Genomic DNA, 23,482 nt, shown 5'->3' with positions numbered 1-23,482 from the left:
ATATAGCACCGCAAAGCAGAAAGTACCAACCAGAGCTATCTGGTTACACAGGACCAGCTCAAACTCAAAACCTCAGCCAACCACGATGGAACATGGGTCGGACACAGTACCAGATTAATCCCACTGAAGTTTTACCTTCTCAAGTTTTCTGCCAAGAGTCCCAGGTTGCGAGAAGCATGGGGAGCATTGTGGGCAGCACTTGGTGTGGTGTGTGGAGCAAGCTGGGTGTTACAAAGTGTCAGGCTGGAGCTCTGCACTGGCTGTCGATGTTGCTGTGTGAAGAGATGGGCTGGCGGCAGCTCACACTGGATTTCAGTTTGAGTGGAGCACTTCTGGTGCGAACTGGCCTGTTCACAGTTCTGAAGAGCCTAAAAGCTTGATTTGAAGAACTCAAGAGCCACACTAAGGGTCCAGAACCTGACAAGCATCACTTTGAGGTCAGGAAACTCACTGAAGATGGGTCCAAGAGCGGTGGGGGAGACTCTTATGTCACTAAGACTCGTATCAAGAGGCCAGCAGACTAACCCTTAGAGACGTTCTGTTGTCCTGGATCGAAGATGGGTTTGCAGGTCCAGTTCTTCTCTGCCACGCAAGAGGGAAGTAGACAGCAGGGCAGCTGTTCTTCCAAGGCAGCAGTCCAACAGAGTAGCAGTCTTTGTAGCAGCAGTCCTTCCTGGCAGTATATCCACAGGTCCAAATGTGTACTGAAAAGCTGGAGTGTAGTTTCTATATTATACCTGTGTGCCTTTTTCCTGGAAGATGGGAGAAGCCTCTAGAAAGGTTCTTTAAAGTGTGTGGAATTTCCTGACCCCCCCGCGCCCTTGTTCCAAGCTGGCTGCAGTGGCAATACAGGGTCATTAGGCACAGGCTATTCAGATGTAAGTGGGGCTATACTCCCCTCCACCCCCCAACATGCCAGCACATGGCCATTGAGGCACATCAATCCCCTGTATTGTGGGACTGTCCAGGAGGAATTAAAAAAGTCTGTGACCTAAGACAGGCTGCAGCACCGAGGGCCAAGGGCAGTAAAATGCCAGCTTTCTAAATGTTCCTAATTTCCTGATGGAACCACGAAGGTATGACTGTTCTGGAACCATACAGTTTTAGAAATTTGCATTGCATATGTAGGATTTGCAATAATAGATAACTTTTAATATATTGGAATAAATTGTTTGGCGATAAGTTGTTGATCTCTCAGGATTGTCCAGTGTGGCTTTGATTACGCCTTTGAGTTCTTATGGTGATCTCGTGCAGTGATGTGCCTTTGGAGACAAACATCAACATCATATCCTCTGTAACATTTGTTATTCTACCTTTACATCCATTTTCCGCCAAAAAGGAATGAACTATGTAGAAAACAATTGTGTAGTATGTTAGGTGGATACAACGTTTTCCACTGACTAATTCTAACCACAGAACTTGATTTATATGCTCAGTGTGTGCTGGAATTAAGTTGATTAATATTGTATAATGTATCCCTTTTGAATATATGAGAAAATATTATTAATAATTTGTTGTAATTTGTGACGAAAGTTTTTTCAAAAAAATCTGTTTAAATGTTTTGTTGGTGTGCCTTGTTATTTATCTTTGTTTACTTCAATTCAATAGTATAGTAGTTGGATTGTTATGCCAACCTAATTGTAAGTGAGTACACAAGTGACTTCTTCAGGAACATATTGTTGTATCAGATAATATTTTTTGTATTAGAACATATTTCTAACAACTTCTAACAACTTTCTAAAAATTGCATTTTCTAAATTGTAATGAAAAATCTGACTTTACCATCAAAGAGTGGGTGTCATTATAATGCCATAGGTGCTAAACATGACATAGCTACCTGTTCATAATTAGGAATTACAGATTATTAAATGCAATAAGGAGTCCCTAATGGTATCCTGTGGAAGTGATAAGCCTCAAGGTAGCTTTTTACTACCAAGTCATAAAATGTAAAAGTACATGTCCAACCTCCTAATTTCATAGCCCCCTGGGGTGACCTATATGTAGTAAACAGAGGAATTTAAGGCTTGCCAAGGGGTTTTAAGTATAAGTTGACATGGCAGTGTGACACTGTATTCAGGCCACAATGGCAGTCCTGACACATGCTTTGGAAGGCTATTTAAGTGGATGGTACAATAGGTGCTGCAGGCCCACTGGTAACATTTAATTTATTGGCCCTGGGTATATGGTATACCCCTCTGCAAGGAACTTATACGTAAATTAAATATGCCAATTAGGTATACACCAATCAAACCATGTTTAGGGGAGTGAGCACAAGTACTTATTATTGGTTAGCAGTGGTAAAGTGCACAGAGAACTAAGGCCAACACAAATGAAATCCTGCAAAACTTGGAGTTAAGTAGGCAAAAGGTTTGGGGGAAGACCACCCTAAGACTGACAGGTCTAACACAAATGCACACATTGAAAAGCGTTTCTCATGCACATTTGCAAACTCTGTACAGTTGTGCATGCACAAATTACTGCACATGTGAGCAAATGAAATTCACACAAGTATTCAGTTAGTGTGATTGGAAACCTGTGACCTTACAGGTCAGCAGCTATACTCCCGGTAATCATTTCTCAACTCCAAAAAACACACAAATCTACATCAACATGCAGTCTAAAACAAGTGAGTGAAAATGCCTAACTTTTATCTGTGAATCTGACCCCATTATTCTCTCCTGCCAAGGGTAGTCGTCATTTTAATTATTATATGTATAATATAAAATCATGCTGTGGAACTGTCTGAATATTGAAATACTAATCTATAATCCATTAATTTTACTGCAATTTTATTTATCAGCTACAAAATGTATTGATAAACCATTGATTTATACTGCAGTCCAGTACATCAACTGTCTTTGTTCCTAGAGATTTGTGTTGTTTGATCGTTTCAGGTAGTCTCTGCTTGCATGAAAAGTAAGTCTCACGTTGTCAGTCAGCATGGATGGTCTCCAGCATGAAAAGCAGGTCCAGCTGGAGCTTTGTGGGGAAGGTTGTCACGGGTGGTCGATTTTAAATGCACTTTCACTCTTGATAATCATTAGAAGTTGTGGGAAAGGTCCAACATCCTGGAAGGATGTATACCAAAGGCCTTGCAAGGCACAAGTTAGCGGTGCTGGAACTAACTTCATAGTTGGTGTATGGAAATAACGATTTCAGATAGCAAAATGTAAACCATCGATTACAGCCTACAGTTACTACATTGGGGAGAGTATGAGGTTGAAGTCACAGGCTGTGTGTTCCATAGGCTAAGATCATATACGCAAGTTGGGATTCTATATCAGGTCTGACACTTGCTTATTAGACGAAGCGGAATCGTGTTTCAGTGGAAGCAGAATCTGAATCGCAGAGCTGCAGAAGCAGTAAGCATTCTAGTGCCGACGCACCAGCGACGTGCCGCACCCTCGAAATTCGGAAATCAAGATCAGGAGACTGGAGCCTTGACGGGAGCCTTGATGAAGCCCTGTGATTGGCTCTCAGGTTGACTCCCAGCCCACCACTTCCCAGGTACCAGCTCGGTGTGGGGCGGCTCCAACCCCCACGGCACACTTCAGCCCTCGGCTTCTCCCTCGCGATGTGCCTCCTTACTCTTGGGTGCTGGGCCAGGATCCTCCTCTCCACCACAGCGCATCCGTCCTACCACATTGCTGCTCTGTGGCACTAGGGACCCAGTTAGGGGGGGCAGGAGGACGAGGGGAGGTTGCCGGCCCATCTTCCTGCCACCTAACCTGCCCTGCCCTGTCTGGCTTCCCTGCAGACCTCCCATCCACAGGAGCCACTAGCATGAGGCAGGTAGCCAGGGAGGCAGTGTAGTGGCCTCCACCACACTGAACCTATGCTGCAGAAGCACTGTTGGCCTAACAGAGCTGCTGAGCCACAAACCCTGGCTGCTTCCTCGGGCTCCTGAGCCCACCCCTGCAGAGGACCAGCTGAACTCCTCCTGCAACCACCTCCCAGCATCTCCAGCACCTGGACCTTTCTCTTACGCCCCTGCACAGAGTCTCAAACTTGCCAAACTGGGTCAGTGTTTTGCTTAGTTGCACCTTGATCCATGCGACATATGGAACATCCGATCAACCTCGGGAACTATGCTGCCCTTATTGACTGCCTTACTGAATGCCTCTGACCTCTGCAACCAGGTGAAAAGTAACCTGGGGCACAGACTGGAGATCCTTCAGCAGATTCCACTAGCCAGCCGCAGGCAAGTGTAGTGACTGCAGGCAGTCACTGTGAAGGGTGTACTCTGGGCCATCGCAGAAGCAGCCCAGTTAGGCTGGGTGTGGCTTAAGGGGGTTGGTGAGCGTCACTTGCCTTGACCACAAGCCAGGCAGCAGCTGCAGGCAAGTGTAGTGACTGCAGGCAGTCTCTGCGAAGGGTGTTCCCTGAGCCATCGCAGACGCGGGCCAGTTAGGCTGGGTGCAGCTTGCAGGGGCCTAGTGAGCCTCCCCTTGCCTTGACCACTAATCCTCCTCCCACCCCTACCAACACACTGACTCAAACTGGTCGTGAGAGGTTGGGAAGGTCTGTGTTGAGGGGACACATACAATGCTACACACTTTCCATCATCTTACAACAGGAGAACTAAACAGAACAGGACCATCAAACTAACAAGTCCAGAAATACAATGCACAAGAATCACAAGAAGCAACAGACGAAAGGAAACCATGCGATCAGGAAAAACAAAAACAAAAATCTCCTCCCAAAAAAACTGCAGCAGGAAAGAGGAAGAGGAAACTCCAATAATCAGCAAATCACCTCAAACCTCAGGCAGCCCCCTTCACTCATTGAGATAGAGACAGAAGCAGACAAGGAAGTAGCAAATCCCAGTGTTATTGTTAACTCAGAACACACATGAAAATGCTGTACTCCTGAGCTCCAGCCAAAAATCTACAAAAAGTTATTCTTTTTGAAAAATGCTTGATCACCGATTTACTAAAGTAAAAGCAATATTCATGGCCAGCAACTACTGTTAAAACCTTCAATCTCTACTATCCAGACTACAAGCAGTTACTTCGGCAAAATCCCACCACAATGAAAGAAGTCATAAGACCAAGTCAAAGTAGAACTGCAACCACAAGCAAATCCCCATCATCTAGGGGAGCAATATAAGCAAACTATCCAAACAGAGATCCATGCATCAGCCTGGCAGGACCTTGCGGGCCAGGTGTTGGTTCCCCTCCAAAATACAAGAACTGCTAAAATGCCGCAGCCCTTAGCAAAACCACAATGGCACTGACCGCGTTCCCCAAAGAAGATAGCCTGTTGCCAGTGAGCACACAGGCCACGATCTCACTTATCAGACTTCAATGATCTATGCAAATCAAGGTTACCAATTGTCCATGCTCTCAGGGAGTCGAAAGGCAGAGGAAGGTCTGACAGCATAGGACAAAGAGACACTATCATATCTAGGCATGCAAGAATTGGAGAATATGCTGACTACATACTTTCAAGACTTCCCTCCAGCCCACAAGGCCACTCCTGGCAAAAAACAATGCTCACCAACCAGAAGGACATTAAGTGTATCGACGTGAGCTCAAACAAAAGGGTTACAACACCAAGAGGACTGGACACCAGCGCAAATTCTAGGGAATTATACTCTGATGGTGCATGGGCATCCATGTTGAAAACCGGGCGGCTTCTAGTAGAAGCTCTTAAATATAAATCTGATAAAATGGATGTTCAACTAACACTACTTAACACACTTGCAGTGTTTGTAGCAGGAATAGATGAGAAACTAGGGGACCTGAAATCTCTTCTTATGCAGGCACAACCTGACTCGGCTATTACACGTCAATTGCATATGTGGCCAATTAGAGAGAAACTATCCACACTACCTTCCATGCTCAGCAATCTGTGTGCATCCCTAAAGCTGGGGGTTTCCAGCAACCCTTCCATTTTAAAGTCGGCACCACAGCTCAGGACTTGTCGGAAAACCATTTACGCACATTAAAGAGCACAGTGCGTGGACATGGTGTAGGGGCCAGGTTTGGGAAATAAGGTCTGACCTGACGCCACCTGCAGCAGAGGCACCAGCTACCCCTGTTCTGGTGTCTGCCAATGTCCAACCTCTGGGAACATACAACCACCTTGCATCCCCATGGACGGAAACATTAACAGAAAAACAAACGCCAAGCAAAGATGGTCTCAAACGAGAAGAGGACACAAGAAGGAACCTCCAGGAAACAGTAAGGATATCGCTCTCATCTTTAACCTTGTGACCGGCCCTAAACCTGGCCCCCCCCAGCAATAGAGGCCTCCCAACAAGTAACAACTCCACTGATCCCAGGGTTAAAGGGGAATACCAATATAAAAAAATCCACTAACAAGGAACTAATAGTCAACACAGAGCAGACTTCCATCAATGCAGCTACCCATGGGGGTGGGGGAGATACACAACTAATACAGATCCTGTCCCTGTACCTTTTGTAACAGCAGCACAGAAGGCCTGTACAACATAGCACATCCGGTAAGAACAAGCACCCACCAGGAGTGAGCTGGGAGAAGCCTTGGCTCCCCTCAACAACAATGCAGCTACAGTTATAACTGCACCAGCTGTATTAGTCACACTGTCAGAGGAATGGGTGAGTAACATCGCGACAGACAAAACTGTGCAGACCGCGCAAACTATAGTGACTCCTGCCTATGGACGCTGCAATCCACTTGCATGCCAGAACTCACTGGACCTCGTAGCCCCACCCCTGCAGTAATCCTCACAACTCAACCCTTCTCTCCCGAAGGGACGATTTGAGAACGTGGCCTGTACACAAACCAGACCCAAACAAGATACACAAGCGGGTAACAGCTGTTGTGAGCAAAACAACCATGGAGACCAGAACATGGGCGGAGTACTTAATCATTACAAAAACCAGAGACTCCATCTGAGTACCTAGACACCAACATACTCATATTACGGCCATACTCCAAATCAAAAGGCACGGGTCACACCAGTTCATTCGCCCAGCTGCATCATCAGCACATGAAGTGACTAAGGCCATATGGAACTCAAGCCTAATAGCCCAAACAATCTTTGCGGGAAGAGTAACCTTTGAGCGTTAGGGTATAAGCATCATTATGTACCGCGAAGATGGGTATCCGCTCCCTCTACAAGCGGCTGGTCCCAATATCAAACCAGAGCCTCTGATCAAACAAATTTATTCCATACTCAAGTGCGGCCTGGGATGCTCACCAAGAAAATTAAGATCCTAGATAATTACCACCTCTGATGATCACCAGAGTTGACCAACAAATCTCTTACACTTTAACAACAACCTAAGGTGTATCTCTAGAACGATCAACAATTTTAATGGGACACAGTGACAAACACTAGATAAAAGAAGGGGAGCTCACCAACAAAGGACACTCTTCGTCTCTGCTCATGGAATGTGAACGGCCTTCCTTGCTAAAACCTCGGATCAAGACTTCCTTCAGTACATTGGCACCTTTGACATCACATTGATGCCGGAAATATGGCTAGATGAACCTTTCCACCTGCAGGCCTATGTGTGTTTCTTTACACCAGCAACCAGGAGGTGAGGTATGGTCATCTGCAGGGTGGACTTGCAACATATGTCTCCCTAGCTATGTCAGCCAAAGCTACCTCCCTTGCCTCTAACCTCCCTTTCATCAACACTGTTGACAATTACTACAACTGAGAATATGACAACAGCAGAGGTAGTTATTGTAAATATTTGCATCCACTCTAAGCCTAAATACAAAGATGCCACTCAGCCGCTTGAGAACTACATAAGCAGTGGAGAAATAGCAGGAACTGCAAACATCATCATCTCAGGTGACTTCAATCTGCACCTACTTGGAGACTCCATGAACCTGCTCCCACCCGTTCACCTACAGTTCTATTAGTGACAACACACATGCTGCAGGAACAAAGGGCCAAACTACGAGAGCACGAAAGGAAAATCAACTCCCTCATAAGGCATCTCGGAAGCAGGCCCGGTAACTTAGATCGGCTAGGAGCCTTAAGGTACAAAAAAAAGACACTAAACGAGCTTAAGTGGTCAATCAACAGGGCAGGTGAAGAAGACCTATTGGCAAAGTTAAACATAGATGCAAAGAGCAACCACAGCGCACATTTCTGGCATACAATATGCTAACTTTTGTGCCCTGCACACAAAGACATTACATCGAAGATGTTTGGGCACAATATCTTGTGGGTCCCTTTTCAACTGCCATTATGCAACCTCCGCCTCCCTTGAAATACTTACACTAAGACTGACAAGTACAGGAACTCTCTGTCTGCATATGTGCCCACAGGAGTCATCAATTATTACAACTGCAGCAACTATCTCGATAATTGATCACATAGCCAAGGGCAGGAGGGAAGGAGCCATAAGGCCAAATGTCTTTAAGCACAACAGGACTTTCTGGGGGACAACTTTCGAACCTCTCTATCAGAAATTGGCATTAGGGGCATTATCCCACTGTCCTGGAAGGGGTCCACAATTTCACTCATCTTCAAAAATTGAGACAGATCGCGCCCAAAAAACTATCACTTCATTGCCCTAATAGATAATGAAGCAAAGTACTTTGCAGGACTCCTGCTGGAGCACCTGTCTGCATGGATTGCTGAAAGAATAATACCTAACACTCAAACCAGATTCTCAAAAGTAGCTGGCACTATAACATACATCATGGCTTTCGCACTTCTTATGACAAAGCAAAGGCACTGAAACAGCAGCTTCATCTTTATTTTGTCGATTTTAGGGGCATTTGAACATGTGGAGAGGAATCTGCTTTGGAGGAAATTAACAAGGTGGGGCATTCCCCAACCACTTTTAGATCCGATAATAGCTCTCCACAGGCACACATCTCTCGAGGAGGATACCCACCATCAAAGGTCTGAAGCAGGGTTGTATCTTGGCCCCCACACTTTTTAATTGGTACTTAGCAGATCTGGCGGGGGTTCTTGCCCTCGCAAACTCACATGCTCTGAAAATCGGGGATCAGATGCTGCTGTGCCTCATAAACGCAGAGGATCTTGTGTTAATAAGCAAAATAAGGCTCCAGAGTTTGATAAATGCCACCCAGCTATATTCAGATGTCAACATCCTATCCGCAAACTTTATTAAAAAAAAAAACAGTACAATATCAATTAGTAGCAAGGAGAAGTCCCCTCAGGAGTGGTAATGGGGCAAGATACAGCTTCTGCAAGCAGATAAATACAAATACCTCAAGGTCATCATTGACAATTCCGGTAACATTGTGCACCAAAGAGGCAGGACTATGGGGAAAGGCCTGGCCCTAGCAGTATCTTTAAAAAGGCTGAAAACAGAATTAGATGGGCCATCATTCATCTCCCTCTTACAGATAATGAAAGCTAAGCTCCTGTCCACAATAACTTATGGGAGCGAAATACAAAGTGGAAGAGACTCGCAAACTCTAGACCACACATTATGTAAAGTTTATTGGATTACCTTCAACCTTCCAAAATGAACCTCTCCTGCCCAAATTAGACTGAGTTTGGTCTACTCAATCAGTCATGGGAAGACAAGGTATATAAATAAACTTCTGGGGTAAAGTTCGGGGAGCCACTTCAGACTTCCTTAATCACCACCTATGGCAGAAGCTTCATCGCAATAACGCCTCACGTACCAGAGACTACCTAGAAGATTAATGGAGGAGGACAGGGCTTACTGATCTATGGAGGACAACAGCTTCACACAGCATATTCAAATAAACAGTCTGGAGGTCAATTAAGATCCAGTCCTTGATGGAGGACAAAGCAGCCTTCTCAAGGAGGTCCCATGCCTGGATGAAACTGAACACCTATATGACTATGGGCCCACAAGCATACCTTAGCTTCTGCTTTTAAGAGCACAACAAAGAGAAGTTTTAAGGTACCAACAGGGGCTCTTACCATGCACATTAACCACAGGCCCCTGGCTAAGAGATTCTGCAAATACTACCTGTTGTTTGTGTGGCACTGGCACAGAAGATTTTCAACATCTGCTTGCACTTGAAAGGAAAACTCTATTAAAAAAATGTATTTAATGAAAGGGGCCTATGAACAAGGAGGTAATCTGTGCTGGCATGTTTTGCTCCAGGGGACCTACAGTTGAACTGTTGACTGGTTACATTTTTAACCCTGGTAGCAAAAAGGCGGCATTGATCAATATCACATTATCGTATGACAACCTGCTCTAAGAAAGTTTTCAAGTCTTTCTACGAACACCCCATCGAGCCCTTATATTACTGGTTGCTTGCCGTTACATCAAACAGATATATTCACTGACTAAAATGCCTAGATTAATTTAGAAGCAAAAGATCTTTTATTTTTTGATAGTTCAGAATCTGATTAGACTTTTTCAAACATTGTGTAAAACTGTGAATTTTGTTTCAATGCAACAGTGTTAAGTAACTGTGCAAATAAAGTATCTATCTATCTACATTGTCAGGAGGCCTTTGAAACTCTGCTATTCCATACGGAGTTTCACTACACTAATGCTTTCCCCTCAGTTACATCTTGATAGATTTGTGGGGAGTGGTGAGGGTTTATCTATAGGGAACACGATAAAAACATGTCAGTCTAGTGCCCAGAACAATAATAAATATGTTTTCAGCTTACTATGAATGTTTATATTCAGTTATGGATTTAGCCAGTGTTTTTACAAATAATGTCCCACAACAGATCAAGAAAGAAGCAATGTTGTCTATGCTGTTCTCAAAATGGTTGGTCCAGTCTTTTCTTGTTGCTTTGGTTATAGTGAGAGTATCTAGTGACTTCCACCATCCAAAGACCCCTGTTTCATGACCTTGTATGGGTTCTCCAAAAGTGAATCAATATAGGAGCTAAACTCTTCTATCAACAGCTTAAAGCAGTAAAAAATTCCAAGATCAAAATCGCTCATCTCTGGATGGGGTTAGATTCTGAATTTCAAACCTTAGACATCATCTATTTATTCGAGGGTCAGATTCATCTTGTCAGTTCACTTAGAACCATCACTTTGGGAGAAATGAGAGGCACCATGCTGGCTACCAGTTACTGTGAGTTGTGAATGTGAGAAACATGACCAAGCTTAGATTATGTGTCCAGAGTGAAGGATCCTGCCTGCAACTCCTTGCAGTTATTTAGATTGTCTCCTATAAAGTGAAGAGAGCCCCTCTTTTGTGCCAGTTAGACTCACTCAAGAATAGATTCTTAAGTGAACCATGCCATTTTAGCAGCATAATTAGCCTTCTTGTTCTCAATCCATTTCATATACTTTAACAGAACAGAAGCATTAATATTGTCCTAGTATTTTATTAACGAGCAGGCACAAATCGGGCCATGATTTAAAACACCCTGTGAAAAGAGCAACCTATATTTTTAGCAGAAGTACCTGAAAGAAATTGGGTTACTTGTTGACTGGGTTGTGAGCCCTGGTCAAGTAAGAACCACAATCCTTGTCCAGGTAAGGCCCAAGCAAACTCCAAATTAATCTGTGCTCAACACTCTGGTAGTTTAGCACAGACCGGTCATGCTCAACTTAGAGGCAATTTGTAAAGTATTTGTGCAACACTTCAAACATTAAAACAATCAAACACCACACAAAAAGATTACACACCACGTTAGAAAAAGAGAGCAACAAGACGAAAATGACAAAATCGAATCAGTAGAACCAAAGTTATACATTTTTAAAGAATAAACTGGCAATATAGTGCCTAAAAGCATAAAGGGACAACCGTGGATATTTGGTCACAATAGACGGGTCAAAAACAAACGCTCAGGCGGACCATGATGAAGCATGGCTATGATACAGTCCCAAATTAGTCCTGCTTAACTTTTACCTTCTCAAGTTTTGTGCTAGGAGTCCTGTTCACATTGGAGAGGGTCACTAGGACCAAGGAGAGCTTTGCAGGCGGTAGTCAGTATGGCGCGTAGTACCGAAAAGGCATTACAACCAGGAGGGCTGGAGCTTTGTGGTGGCCATCCTCCGTGGGCGATTGATGACTCCTGTGCGAAGAGATGGGATGATGGTGACTCACCCTGATGTTCGTGCAAGCCCATTTGCGGTCGTGAAGAGCCCAAAAGCTTGAGAGAAAGAGCCTGTAAGCCACACCAAGGGTCCAGGACCTGAGAGGCACCACTTGGGGATCAGAAGGTTGCTGCAGCGGAGTCCAAGAGCAGTTTGGGGAGTCTTATGTCCATGAGGCTGAGATCAGGAGGCCAGCAGACTAGCCATTTGAGTCACTCTGGGGTCTTCTGTCCAAGACAAAGCTGTAGGTCAACTTTTTCTTCCCAGGCAGGAGGTCAGCAGGTCAGCATAGGAGAGCGGCAGTTCCTTTAGAGCAGTAGCCTATCAGAACAGAGTCCTTGTAACTGCAAAACAGTCCTTCTTCCTGGCACAATATTCACAGGTCCAGAAATGTACTGCACAGTTGCTGTCTAAGGTTCTTCTTATATACACAGTTGTGCCTTTGAAGTGGGGAGAAGCTTCTGAAGGCATGCTTTTGAAGTGCACAGATGTCCTGTCCTGGCCCCAGATTAAGTACATGGGGTATGCAGCCCTTTGTATGGACGCAGGACACAGCCTGTTAAAGTGTAAGTGGGGTTGTGGCCTCCTTGGCTGTGGTGACCCATCCATTCACACCCAAAGCTCCCATTGTGTGTTGCTGTCTAAGGCGGAATACACAAAGTTCACCCGTCACCGACACCCAGTCATGTGACCGAGAGACAGGCTGCAGACATCAAATAGCAAAGGAAGAAAATTACAACTTTCCAAAAGTGACATTTTCAGAGATGTAATTTAAAAAATGACTTTGTCATGTGTTCAGATTTTAAATTAGGATTCCAGAGACACCAAATAGGAACTGGTTATCTTTTCCCATTTGGAAATTACACTTCTAAAATCTAACAAGACAATGTTATCTTATGGGAGAGACAGATCTTGCAGTAGGGAAAAATAATTCAGGAATTTTTCACTACCAGGACATGAACAGTTTATAAGTATGTGTCCTACTTTTTTAAATGCACTTCACCCTTACCTCTGGGATGTCCAGGGCCTATGGTAGGGGATAACATGTATTAAAAATGAAGGTTTGAGCTTGGCAAAGGGTTCATTTTGCCAGGACGACATGGCAGTTTAAAACTGCGCACACTGGCACTGGCAGGCGTGGAGCATATTCACCTAGCTACTTAAGTGGGTGGTACAACCAGTGCTGTAGGCCCACTAGTAGCATTTTATTTACAGGCCCTGTGTACATGCAGTACCACTTTTCTAAGGACTTAAAAGCAAGCTAAATTCGCCAGTTGGGTAGAAATCAATTCTACCATGATTTAAGTAGAAAACAAAAGCACTTTAGCACTGCTTAGCAGTGGTTAAGTCCACAGAGTGCTAAAGCCAACAAAACAATTTCAACAATAATAGGAGAAGGAAGGCATACAAAGTCTGGGGATGATCCTGGTCCAAGTCCAACACTAACAAAAAATTTTAACATTGGGAATTGAATTGGACTCAGTGCAAGGTAGTACCTGCTGGCCAACACACAGTAGGTTCCTCAGGATCTCTCTGGTCTAACACCTTGACAGACCCTCCCTGTGCATAGTCCTATGGAGCAGAGAGAACAATCTTAACTGAAGGGACAGCTCCGCTCTGTTTTCGGATGGTCATTTCTTGTGAAAATGGCCAACCCAAAAGTTGAAATTGTCCAAAAAAGTATTGCTTCATCTTCCTACTGGTCAGTACTGTCTGTGGGCATGCAAGGACCATATTACTACCTTATTCACTAATCTTACTAAACATGCGTGCTGCTGTGTTTGTTTGCATGCATTCTCTTGTGATTTGTAACCAGAACGGTTGCACTTTCCCGTTCTAAGGTTGGCAACTTGTCATACACAAGTGTGCTTATGTTTTCCTTCTGTCCATTACCTGAAGAAGAAAACCCGATTACCCTCAGCTGTCCTAATTCATATGTTATCTGTTGGAGCCAGCCCCGCCAGCATTTAGGCGTTTGGTAGAAGTGATTGTTTAACTAGGTCTTTGCTGCAGTCCTACCTTTTTTGACTGTGTTTAGTGGCAATGTTTATTTTGTGCTTAAGTTTCCCATTTCTTCAACCCGCTCACGTCTCTGTTGGTTTCTGTCACCTTTCAGCTCATCCCCATGAATCATAACTTGCCAGCACTCCTCACTGTTGCCCCATTCTCACTACAGCGCCCTAGCCTTTCTGGTTAGTCCAGGTAACCACATTTACTCCTTCTCGGGTCTCATTTTCCCATGATCCACTGTCAGCTGACTTGGTTTCTGTCTTGTTTTGTTTGTTTTTGCGCCTCGGTCTCACTAAAGTGCAGTAATTCTTCGGTTTCACTACTCCAGGTAACCCTTTCCGTTCTCCATACCTTGCCTTTCCCCACCTGCAGTCTCTGCTGGTGCTGATTTGACAGTACCGCGTACCACTGCCCGTCTCCCAGTACTTTCTATCCCTGTCCTCGCTGCACTGACAAAGGTTCCTCCGGTCACCAGTAATCATGGACCTTTCCTTCACTTGCTCTCCTTGCCTAAACCTTGTCTTGTGCAGTACAGCAAGACCGGGCAGTAGTGTATCATGCTTACAGGCCAGTTTGCTTGGACGGCATGGATGGGAGGCCGGACCATCTAGCTGAGTTTTGCTTAATGGCTTGCCAGGCATGCCTTCCGCATAGGCCTTTGTGGTGTCCAAACATTAACTATTGTAAACACTTAGCCATTTTTCAGCCAATGTTTGGCCTTCCATCAACAGATGCTTAGAATACATTTGTTAAAGTGCTAAATGTACTTTCCTACATCACAGGTTTCTGTATTTGAGCTCACTTCAGGTAACATAACTGTATTTTGCCATAAGTAGGTTATAATGATAAATAGGTTAGGCATTTGCAAAGTGTTTGGTGTGGATATTGTTATTTCTTGTGCTTTTGTTATTGACTTTCTTTAAAAATTAGTTCCTTTGTGGCTTTCACATTGGATGATGTGCCTGGGTTCCACATTGTGAGCCAGTGTCGCATTTAAGATGGATGATCAAAATCTCTGCCCGAGAATACCCATGCTTAGGTGCAGCGCGAACTTGGAGATTCGGGGATTATTTATCCTCACCACGTTCACACCATTGTCATATTTTTTATTTTTTTTATTTCGATGCATTTAACATGTCAAGTTTATCAAGAACCGTGCACTTGCAAGCCCTGTGTTTTTATTAACCATTGCTTTACACGGGTTTTGTTATAAAACACTAACATTTAGCAACACCTATGGAAAAAGGTCACAAAATGTAGAAAATACTATACAGAAATCTACTAATTAGCTAATTCCCTATGCAATAAATATTTAAATTCTGACGTACTACAGACAATGATTTATAGTGTTGTTCTGAGTCTATATGTAATTATTGTATTATCAACGATTGCCTTTTGCTAGGGTTGCTAACGCGCTCATTGAAATTCACACTAAAAGTAACTCAAGCTAAATTGTTTGGCAGAGATGCTAATGCACAATTAGGTTACTCCTCCAGTCAACCACTGCCCAAGCACTATGAAATATGCATCCATTCCAATCATTTAAAAGTAACATTTAGGAATACGTATTCGTCTCACAGTATCCTACTACACAAACTGGGTTTTCACGAGTTCTCATAGAAAAATTGTTGTAAGAACTGTGAATCTGGGCACTAGAGATTTTAACTATTTTTTCCTAATTAGAAATTACTTATTTTTTCTAGTGCAAAAGTCCTTAAATCTGCCTAAGGCAGGACAATAATATTCAGTAAGTTCAGGCAGCCTGTAATTTTTTTTTTTTGTGTGGTGGGGGGGCGAGGGGGGTGGAATGTGGTATTCCAGGGCACTTGTAATGGAGCCCTGCCTAGGCTAGAAGAATACAATTTATACAAAAAGAAGAAACACAGACCAGCCATCTTACCTTGACAACAGACAGCATGCCCTCGTTATTTTGTGGGTTAGTGTGAATCTCAAAACTTTGCCCCGGGTTTCCGTTGATGATGGTGTACACTGCTCTCCACGCCCCTGTCGTAGGATCATCCTTGTCTTCCACCGTCAAATTAACAATCACCCCAGTGACTCCTTCATTCACTGTTGCATGAAACTAAAGACAAATCGGAAAGTTAGAATATTTATTTCATTTGTTGCATTCACAGCGCACAGATATTTTCAAAGCACTTCAAATATGGCAACCCCTTGAGGGATAAGGATATACCTGCAAGTACATTTTTCTTCCTATGAATAATGCATTGGTCGTGTAAGGCGTGGAAGGCATAAGCACTTAGGGGCATCCAGCATGATCGATTGCAGGTAAGTAGAAACGTGATGGGAAGAAAGCATGTGAATACTAGAAAAGCTGGTGAGTGATGTGAAAAATCACTGCCAGTGAAGTGCCATTAAATAAACCTTGGACTTCTGGTAGCAGAGGAGAATGCTGAAGTAGCTCCCTGGTGGGGCAGTCGCTTTGGAAATGATTTGACAATGATGTAATGATAGATTATTCCACACGCTTAAACATTCATCACAACTCTGTATCATGTCTCCGTAGAATAGAAGGACCACAGCATTATTTGCATAACCATCATTCTCACGTACAATTCTTGTGTTTGGTAGTTTTACACTTGCACGTCATTCTAATGCAGCGAATTCTCATATCTGCGTGGGAGTTAATTATTTAGCTAAATCCATCACCACGAACCAAGCAGCCGTTCTGCAGTCACACTGTTGCTCTGTGGTGGTTATGAGACAAGTTAAATAAGATGCGTTGGCTGGGGCAAGAACTGTGTTGCCTGAAATTGTGTAGCGTGGGTGCAGGTAAACTCTGGAATACGTATTGTTTTTCACGTTCACTTTAGCTGCTGGTAAATGCACTGGTGGGGTTGTGTTCACTGACAAATCCACCTGTCCCACAAAGCCATTTCCACTCTTAAAGTAGTTTTACAAGTGCATATGGCTGGCTTCACACCTGCATATGTTCACCAAAGATAATCGAACAGTCATATTCCTGTAACTACCTTGTAAACTTTCTTCAAGTTAACGTAATAATGCGCAATGGTAAATAGCAAACAATGGGTGAAAAATGGGCAATGTGAGCTCGAATCTTGGTCGTTTGTAAGCACCTAAAATCATGAGTTGTGGCCATTCACAAACTTTTTTCCAACTCTGCTTCCGCCTGGAAATGGTTAGAAATGTGTTCCTGCTAAAGGCTGAAATTGATTCCTTTCCACGGTGCGATAAAGTAAATTGTTAATTGGGTGGCTGCTAGGCCATCACAAGTAATAAGACCACTATTTTGTTAGGTCCAGTTAAAGGTTTCAGTAATTTAAATCTGAGCTTATGCCCAGGTAGCTATGGTGCAGAGCAGTCAAGCTTAACCTAAGAAAATGTGTAAAGTATTTATAAATACCAAAATAGTTAAATCGTAAAAAAAAAATAAAAAAAAAAAATACACATCATAATCAAAATTGCACTCCAATTTATACAAGAAGAGAATCATTTAATGAACAAGATCACAACAAAAATGACAGTTCCAAAGAAAGGGAATGGGAAATATGTATTTGTTAAAGTTTTAATAAAAAAAGCACGAAAAAGTGCAAATGATTGGCAATGGTCACAGTAGACTGGTACCTTTGCCCAAAGTTGACGGCTGTATCTGAAGAGGGCTCATCAAGGCCAGATACATAATCAGTGAGGTCCTGCTCAATCAGATTTGTTGCTGTGAAAAAGCTCAGGGCGAGGAACACCTGTTTTTTTTTCACCGCAACAGCTGCACACCTCTGGTGGATCTGCTTGGCCAGGGATGTTAGGAGGAGTGCACTTTGACAGATCCCTGGACCTCAGAAATAATCACCCAAGAAGAGTTCACCAGCAGGGTCCAGGGCAGGTCCAGCTAATAGTGATCAGCTGGGTGCTTCAGGGAAAAGACCTCATGCAGCTTGTTGTAGCCCTGTTGCTTACCTGGGAGGTCAGCCAACTGGCCCGTTGTGTCCAGTTGTCCTGGATACAATTGGGAGCAGGTAAGCCCTTCAGATCTCTTCATAGGTCTCAAACAGTAGGCGCAGTCCTTCTGTTCATCAACAGGTCCAGAGTGTTCTGAGGAGGTTGCCAGGAGTACCACATTTATGCCTTGTAATAGCTTGTGGGTGGGGTTGACTCGTGACCCCCTCCCTAACATATAGGGAAAAGGTTCCCTGGGGTAACCATAACCACTTTTGCAGTGTTTCCTATGTGGCCTACTGCAAGCAATCCCACAATAGTCCTCCTTGCCTACATCTAAGCTGATTAAACCCTTCTACCCTTTTGCAGAGCCTGTGTGCCCACCCTAGAGGTATAGCCAGGGAAATTAGAAACTTTTCATCTGTGGCCACTTCAGATCAGTTATGAGGCATTTTCCTCACCACTGGGAATGGAGCCTGCCTGACGGGAGAAAAAAGGGGCTTGCGCAGAAGTAATCTGATATCTGCCTGTGACATTAAAGATAATTGTGCATCACAGTCTTTCTCTACGGAACAGCCAGCCTCACTACCGTGAAAATAGCTCCTGGGGCCTAATCACTGTAAGGACATGCTAACTTTATATTTCTAGATGTCTTACCTTTAAATGCAATGCACCCTGCTGTGTGGACTACAAGGCATAAGGGTAGATTATTTATATTAAAAGGAAAGGTTTGCTCCTGTCAAAAAAGGTCTAATTTGACAGGTCAGTTACAGGATTAAACTGCAGCTGCCAAGCTGCTGTGGCATGCCTGGAGTCATGTTCGCCTGGCCACACAACTGGATTGCACAGTAGTGTCGTAGTCCATACTTTCCATGCCATAGGTGTACTTCAGAAACTATATACTCTGGACTTATAGGAAATTTAAATATGCCAATTAGATGTGAGCACATTTGACACGTTTTATGGTCAGAGCACATGCATGGGGCTTGATTGGTAGTGTCCCCATGCAAAGAGGCTCTCTCAAGGATGGAAATCATTATCCGTATAATGAGAAAATACACCATTTCACAGAAGTGCTGCCTTTCCAACCTGAAGTATTGTAGGGTGGAGAAATGCTAAGGACAACACAAATAAGGAAGTCACATGGTCTTTAGTGAAGTATACCTGGAAATATGTTACTGGACACTCCAGGAACACTACTGGAAAGGTTTGTGAATTGAAAAATATTGTAATCCTACATCCATTCAGAACTGTAGCTTATTGGGTGCAGAAAGTGTTGGACCTGTCAGCCTTAGAGTGGTCTTCCCCAAACCTTTTGCCTGCTTGCCTTTAATTTTGCTGAATTTATTTTAGCTATCCTTAGGAGTCTGTGCACATGCTAACTGCTAACCAGTTCTCTCTCCCTAAAACATGGATTGATTGGCATATTTAATATACCTATAAGTCTATAGTAAAGTATACTAGGTATGCCCAGGGCCTGTCATATGTTACTAGTGGGCCTGCAGCACAGATTGTGCCACCCACTTAAGTAGCCCTTTAAATATATATCAGGCCTGCCATTGCAGATCCTGTGTTTGCAGTTTAAACTTCCATGTAGACCTGGAAAAATAACTTTTGCCAGCACCAAGCCTTCCTTTTAAAAATCATATCACCCCTAAGGTAGGCCCTAGAAAGCTCCAAGCACAGAGTGCAGAGTTTATAAAAAGTTGTACATGTACTTTTAAGTTTTGCATGTCCTGGTACTGAAAAACTATTACATTTGTTTCTCACTATTGCCAGGCCTATCTTTCCCATAGGCTAACATAGGGATTACCTTATTACATCTTATTAGAGTAATTCACAATCTGAAAGAGATGGTGTTTTTTAGTTTGGTGTCTCTGGAATCACAATTTAAGATTACAACATACGGTTAAGTTGGATTTTAAATGGTAATTCTGAAAATGCTATTTTCACAAAACTTCACAAAAACAAAATAAAATGATGGACAGAGTGTTAAAACTTTCCAAACACTCACCTCAGTCACAGATCTGGGTTTAATCCATTGTTATTTTGCTCGCCACGTCACCCCTGTTTGGATCCAGCCATATGCAAATCAGCCTTGACCCTGTTTCCCATGGAAACAGTCCAGACTGAACTGCCAGGCCAGGTCCTCCTCGTATGGGAAACAAGCAACTTGGGACCAGTTTCAGGGTATCAGCCTTCATCAGCCAGGCTAGCTTGAATCCAGTGGACCAACACCTGGGCATACCCTAGCCCCTTAGGGCTCACAAGGCAACGTCACAAAACAAAATGCAATGATGGACGGAGTGTTGAAACTTTTCTAACACACCTGTAGTCACAGATCTGGGTTTTACTCCATCATCATTTGCTTGCCACGTCAACCCAGTTTGGACCCAACCATATGCCCAGATGTGGACCCCGTGCTCACTGTGCCACTGGATTCAAGCTAGCCTGGGTGATACCGTGAAACTGGTCCTAGGATGCAGGACCTGGCCTGGGGCCAGGTCCTGCATCCATGGGGAACAGGGTCAAAATCCATGGGGAACAGGGTCAAAACTAATTTGCATATGGCTGTGTTGAAATTGAGGTGGCATTGTGAGCAAAAGAACAATGGATTAAACCCATATCTGTGACTGGGGGTGAGTGTTTGAAAAATGTCAGCACTCAGTCCATCATCCTTTCGTTTTGTTAAAATATTCTTACTTTGGCCATTTGGCCCCTGTTGCCTTTCTCTGATCACTTGTCTGGGGCGGATAACAGTTGGGTTTTGTGTAGTCCCTCTAGAAAACCACACACAATGAGTGCTGAGGTGTGACCTCTGGAACTGTTACTACTCTGTCAGGAAGAAGGACTGCCTTGCTGCTACAAGAACTGCCACTATGCTGGACTGCTGTTCTGGAAGTACTGCTGCCTGGCTGCCTGGCTGTGCTGATATACTGCCTACTGCCAACCTTAGCTGGATAAGAAGGACTGGACTTGCATCTCTCCAGTCCAGAACCCAGAGTGATTCCAAGGACCAGCCGACTAGTTGCCTGATCTGAAGACTCAGGGACATACAAGACTTCTAGCCAACCCAACACTGCAACTGGGCTCTGCCAGCTGTGAACCTGACCTGCCAAGGGGTTCCACCCCAGTACTGGGCCCTTAGAAGATGATCTTAGTTGCTGCTCCAGCAGAAACCACACATCTCTGCCATTGCCTGGACAGAAATAGCACATCTCTTCCATTGCATGGATTAAACTGGTGCACCGCTTTTTGGAACCCTCACCAATGCCACCATTATCAAATCTGACAAAGATCCACCATTCAATAACAAAGAATTCAAGGAGTTTCTAGTTATACCAAATGTCAAGCACCAAAAGACTACACCACTGTGGCCCCAAGCCAATTGTGTTGTAGAACTGATTCATTGGTACCTTCAAAAGGGTAATTCGAGGAGCATCGATAGAGGGGGTTGAGTTAAAGCAAGCCCTGTGTCAAGCCCTCTGTGCTTATTGTTCCACAACTCACTCCACAACTCGTGAGATGGTGAGAGTCCTGCCAATGTGTTATTTGGGAGAGCCATTGGAACCAATCTGCCACAGCAGACCAATCCTTGAATGTTGATAAGGTTCATGTCACAGACACTTCTCAAAAGTGCAAAATGAAAACATATGCTAATCAGTATTGATGAGATCAGGAAACAGTCTTCAATGAAGGTAACTGGGTCATGGTCCAACGGAAATAAAAGGGAAAAACAGACACTCTGGGGGTTATTCCGACCCCGGCGGTCAAGGACCGCCGGGGCCGGGGTCGGCAGGAGCACCGCCAACAGGCTGGCGGTGCCCCGCAGGGCATTCTGACCGCGGCGGTTTGGCCGCGGTCAGAAGAGGAAAACCGGCGGTCTCCCGCCGGTTTTCCGCTGCCCGACGGAATCCTCCATGGCGGCGCAGCTTGCTGCGCCGCCATGGGGATTCCGACACCCCATACCGCCCTCCTGTTCCTGGCGGTTCGCCTGCCAGGAACAGGATGGCGGTATGGGGTGTCGTGGGGCCCCTGGGGGCCCCACAAAGAATTTCAGTGTCTGCTGTGCAGACACTGAAATTCGCGACGGGTGCAACTGCACCCGTCGCACCTTCCCACTCCGCCGGCTCCATTCAGAGCCGGGTTCCTCGTGGGAAGGGGTTTCCCGCTGGGCTGGCGGGCGGCCTTCTGGCGGTCGCCCGCCAGCCCAGCGGGAAGACCAGAATGGCCTCCGCGGTCTTTCGACCGCGGAGCGGCCATTTAGCGGTTCCCGCCAGGCGGGCGGCTACTGCCGCCCGCCAGCCTCAGAATGAGGCCCTCTGTTTGCTGTCGATCCTCTGAGGGTGGTGACATGTAAGGAACACATGGTGATGATGCATAGTCCTGGAAAGTCAATCACAAAGGACTCATCACCCTTTAAACACCTACATCAATGTTTCTCAGCTCCTGCAATTATGAATGAGGCAATCCTGCCTAACAGCCCAGATCAAGCATCAGAACCTGTGCTATGGGTTCACAACCATAGTGCATCTCAACCATCTCTTACCACTCGATCTGTCAGACTAGTGTGAGAGTCTCGACGACTTAATGAAAAAATATAGTGTGACTTTTGTTTGGATTTTTTATTTAACAAAGGGGAGATTTAGTGTCGTGAGACAATGTGCTCTAGGACCCTTGCAGTTCTAGGTGGACTCAACAGAGGAATTCGGTAACTTGCTGGGAGGTGTTAAGGTGTGGTTATTAATGGTCATGATGAAATCAGAAAGTAGTGTGTGATTGTATGCGGAGGAAAAAGGTTGTCTGTAACAGAGCTTTGTGTGTTGCATGCCTCTGGGCTGGGAGGGATGCTACACCACCTAATGCAGTAGAACTGTAAAGCATGTCTTCAGGCCAGGGAGGGTTTCTGCCTTAGGACACTGGGGTGTTGCCCCACTGATATGTTTGTCCTCTTGTCCCCCCAATATGTGTGAGTGTGAATAAATAAACAATTTATTTTATCTTCCTGACTGTGCCTGACCACCGGCGGCTGTTCAGCTCTGAACGGGTGGGGCCTAATTGACTAGACTGTCAGTGACTGGCAGGCATTGGTGCCTAGTGTGCATATCGGATGGGATGGCTGCCTTTCTGTGGCCAACCCAACATGCACACTAAAGGCTTCTCTTCACTTGCTCATTAGTGAATGGGAGTTGCACAAAGCCGCAACCCCCGGTCTACTGATGAGCCGTGAATTAGCCCACTAACACCAATCCTGGCCCTGCTCTTTTGCTGTGCAACAGCAAGGGAGCAGCATCAGGATTGGCTAACGCAGTTGCTGCAAGGCCTAGTCTAGGCCTCTAGTGTAGGTTGTGCACATGGCACCACGGGGTGGGAGGCTCTGCCTGGCAGCGGAGCATGACCAATCACTGTAATGGCTTGTCGTGAAGCCATGCAGGGATTAGATCTGACCTCGTTGAGTCGTCATGCTGTGGGCCTCCTTCTTACTTCAAGCCGACGAAGATTTTCCTGGCCCTCAGTGGAGACAAGCGGACACAGTGGGCCCTATGCTGATGACAACACTAGCAGTCGCCACGTTTACCTGAGGC

General features: G+C 44.7%; 1 protein-coding gene across 2 annotated transcripts in view; it reads right to left on the bottom strand.

The window, feature by feature from the left end:
* CDH13 (cadherin 13) overlaps positions 1 to 23,482 on the bottom strand; it is a 2,224,354-nt gene that overhangs the window by 418,506 nt on the left and 1,782,366 nt on the right. For both annotated transcript variants that reach the window (XM_069215815.1, XM_069215816.1), the window contains exon 9: positions 15,883 to 16,065. In XM_069215815.1, the coding sequence (XP_069071916.1) occupies positions 15,883 to 16,065 (183 nt within the window). The remainder of the gene's footprint in view (positions 1 to 15,882; positions 16,066 to 23,482) is intronic.

The sequence above is a fragment of the Pleurodeles waltl genome, chromosome 12 (genome assembly GCF_031143425.1).
Source record: "Pleurodeles waltl isolate 20211129_DDA chromosome 12, aPleWal1.hap1.20221129, whole genome shotgun sequence".
NCBI lineage: Eukaryota > Metazoa > Chordata > Amphibia > Caudata > Salamandridae > Pleurodeles > Pleurodeles waltl.
Note: the sequence above shows the minus strand (reverse complement) of the source record. Positions and strands in the feature narration are given on the sequence as shown.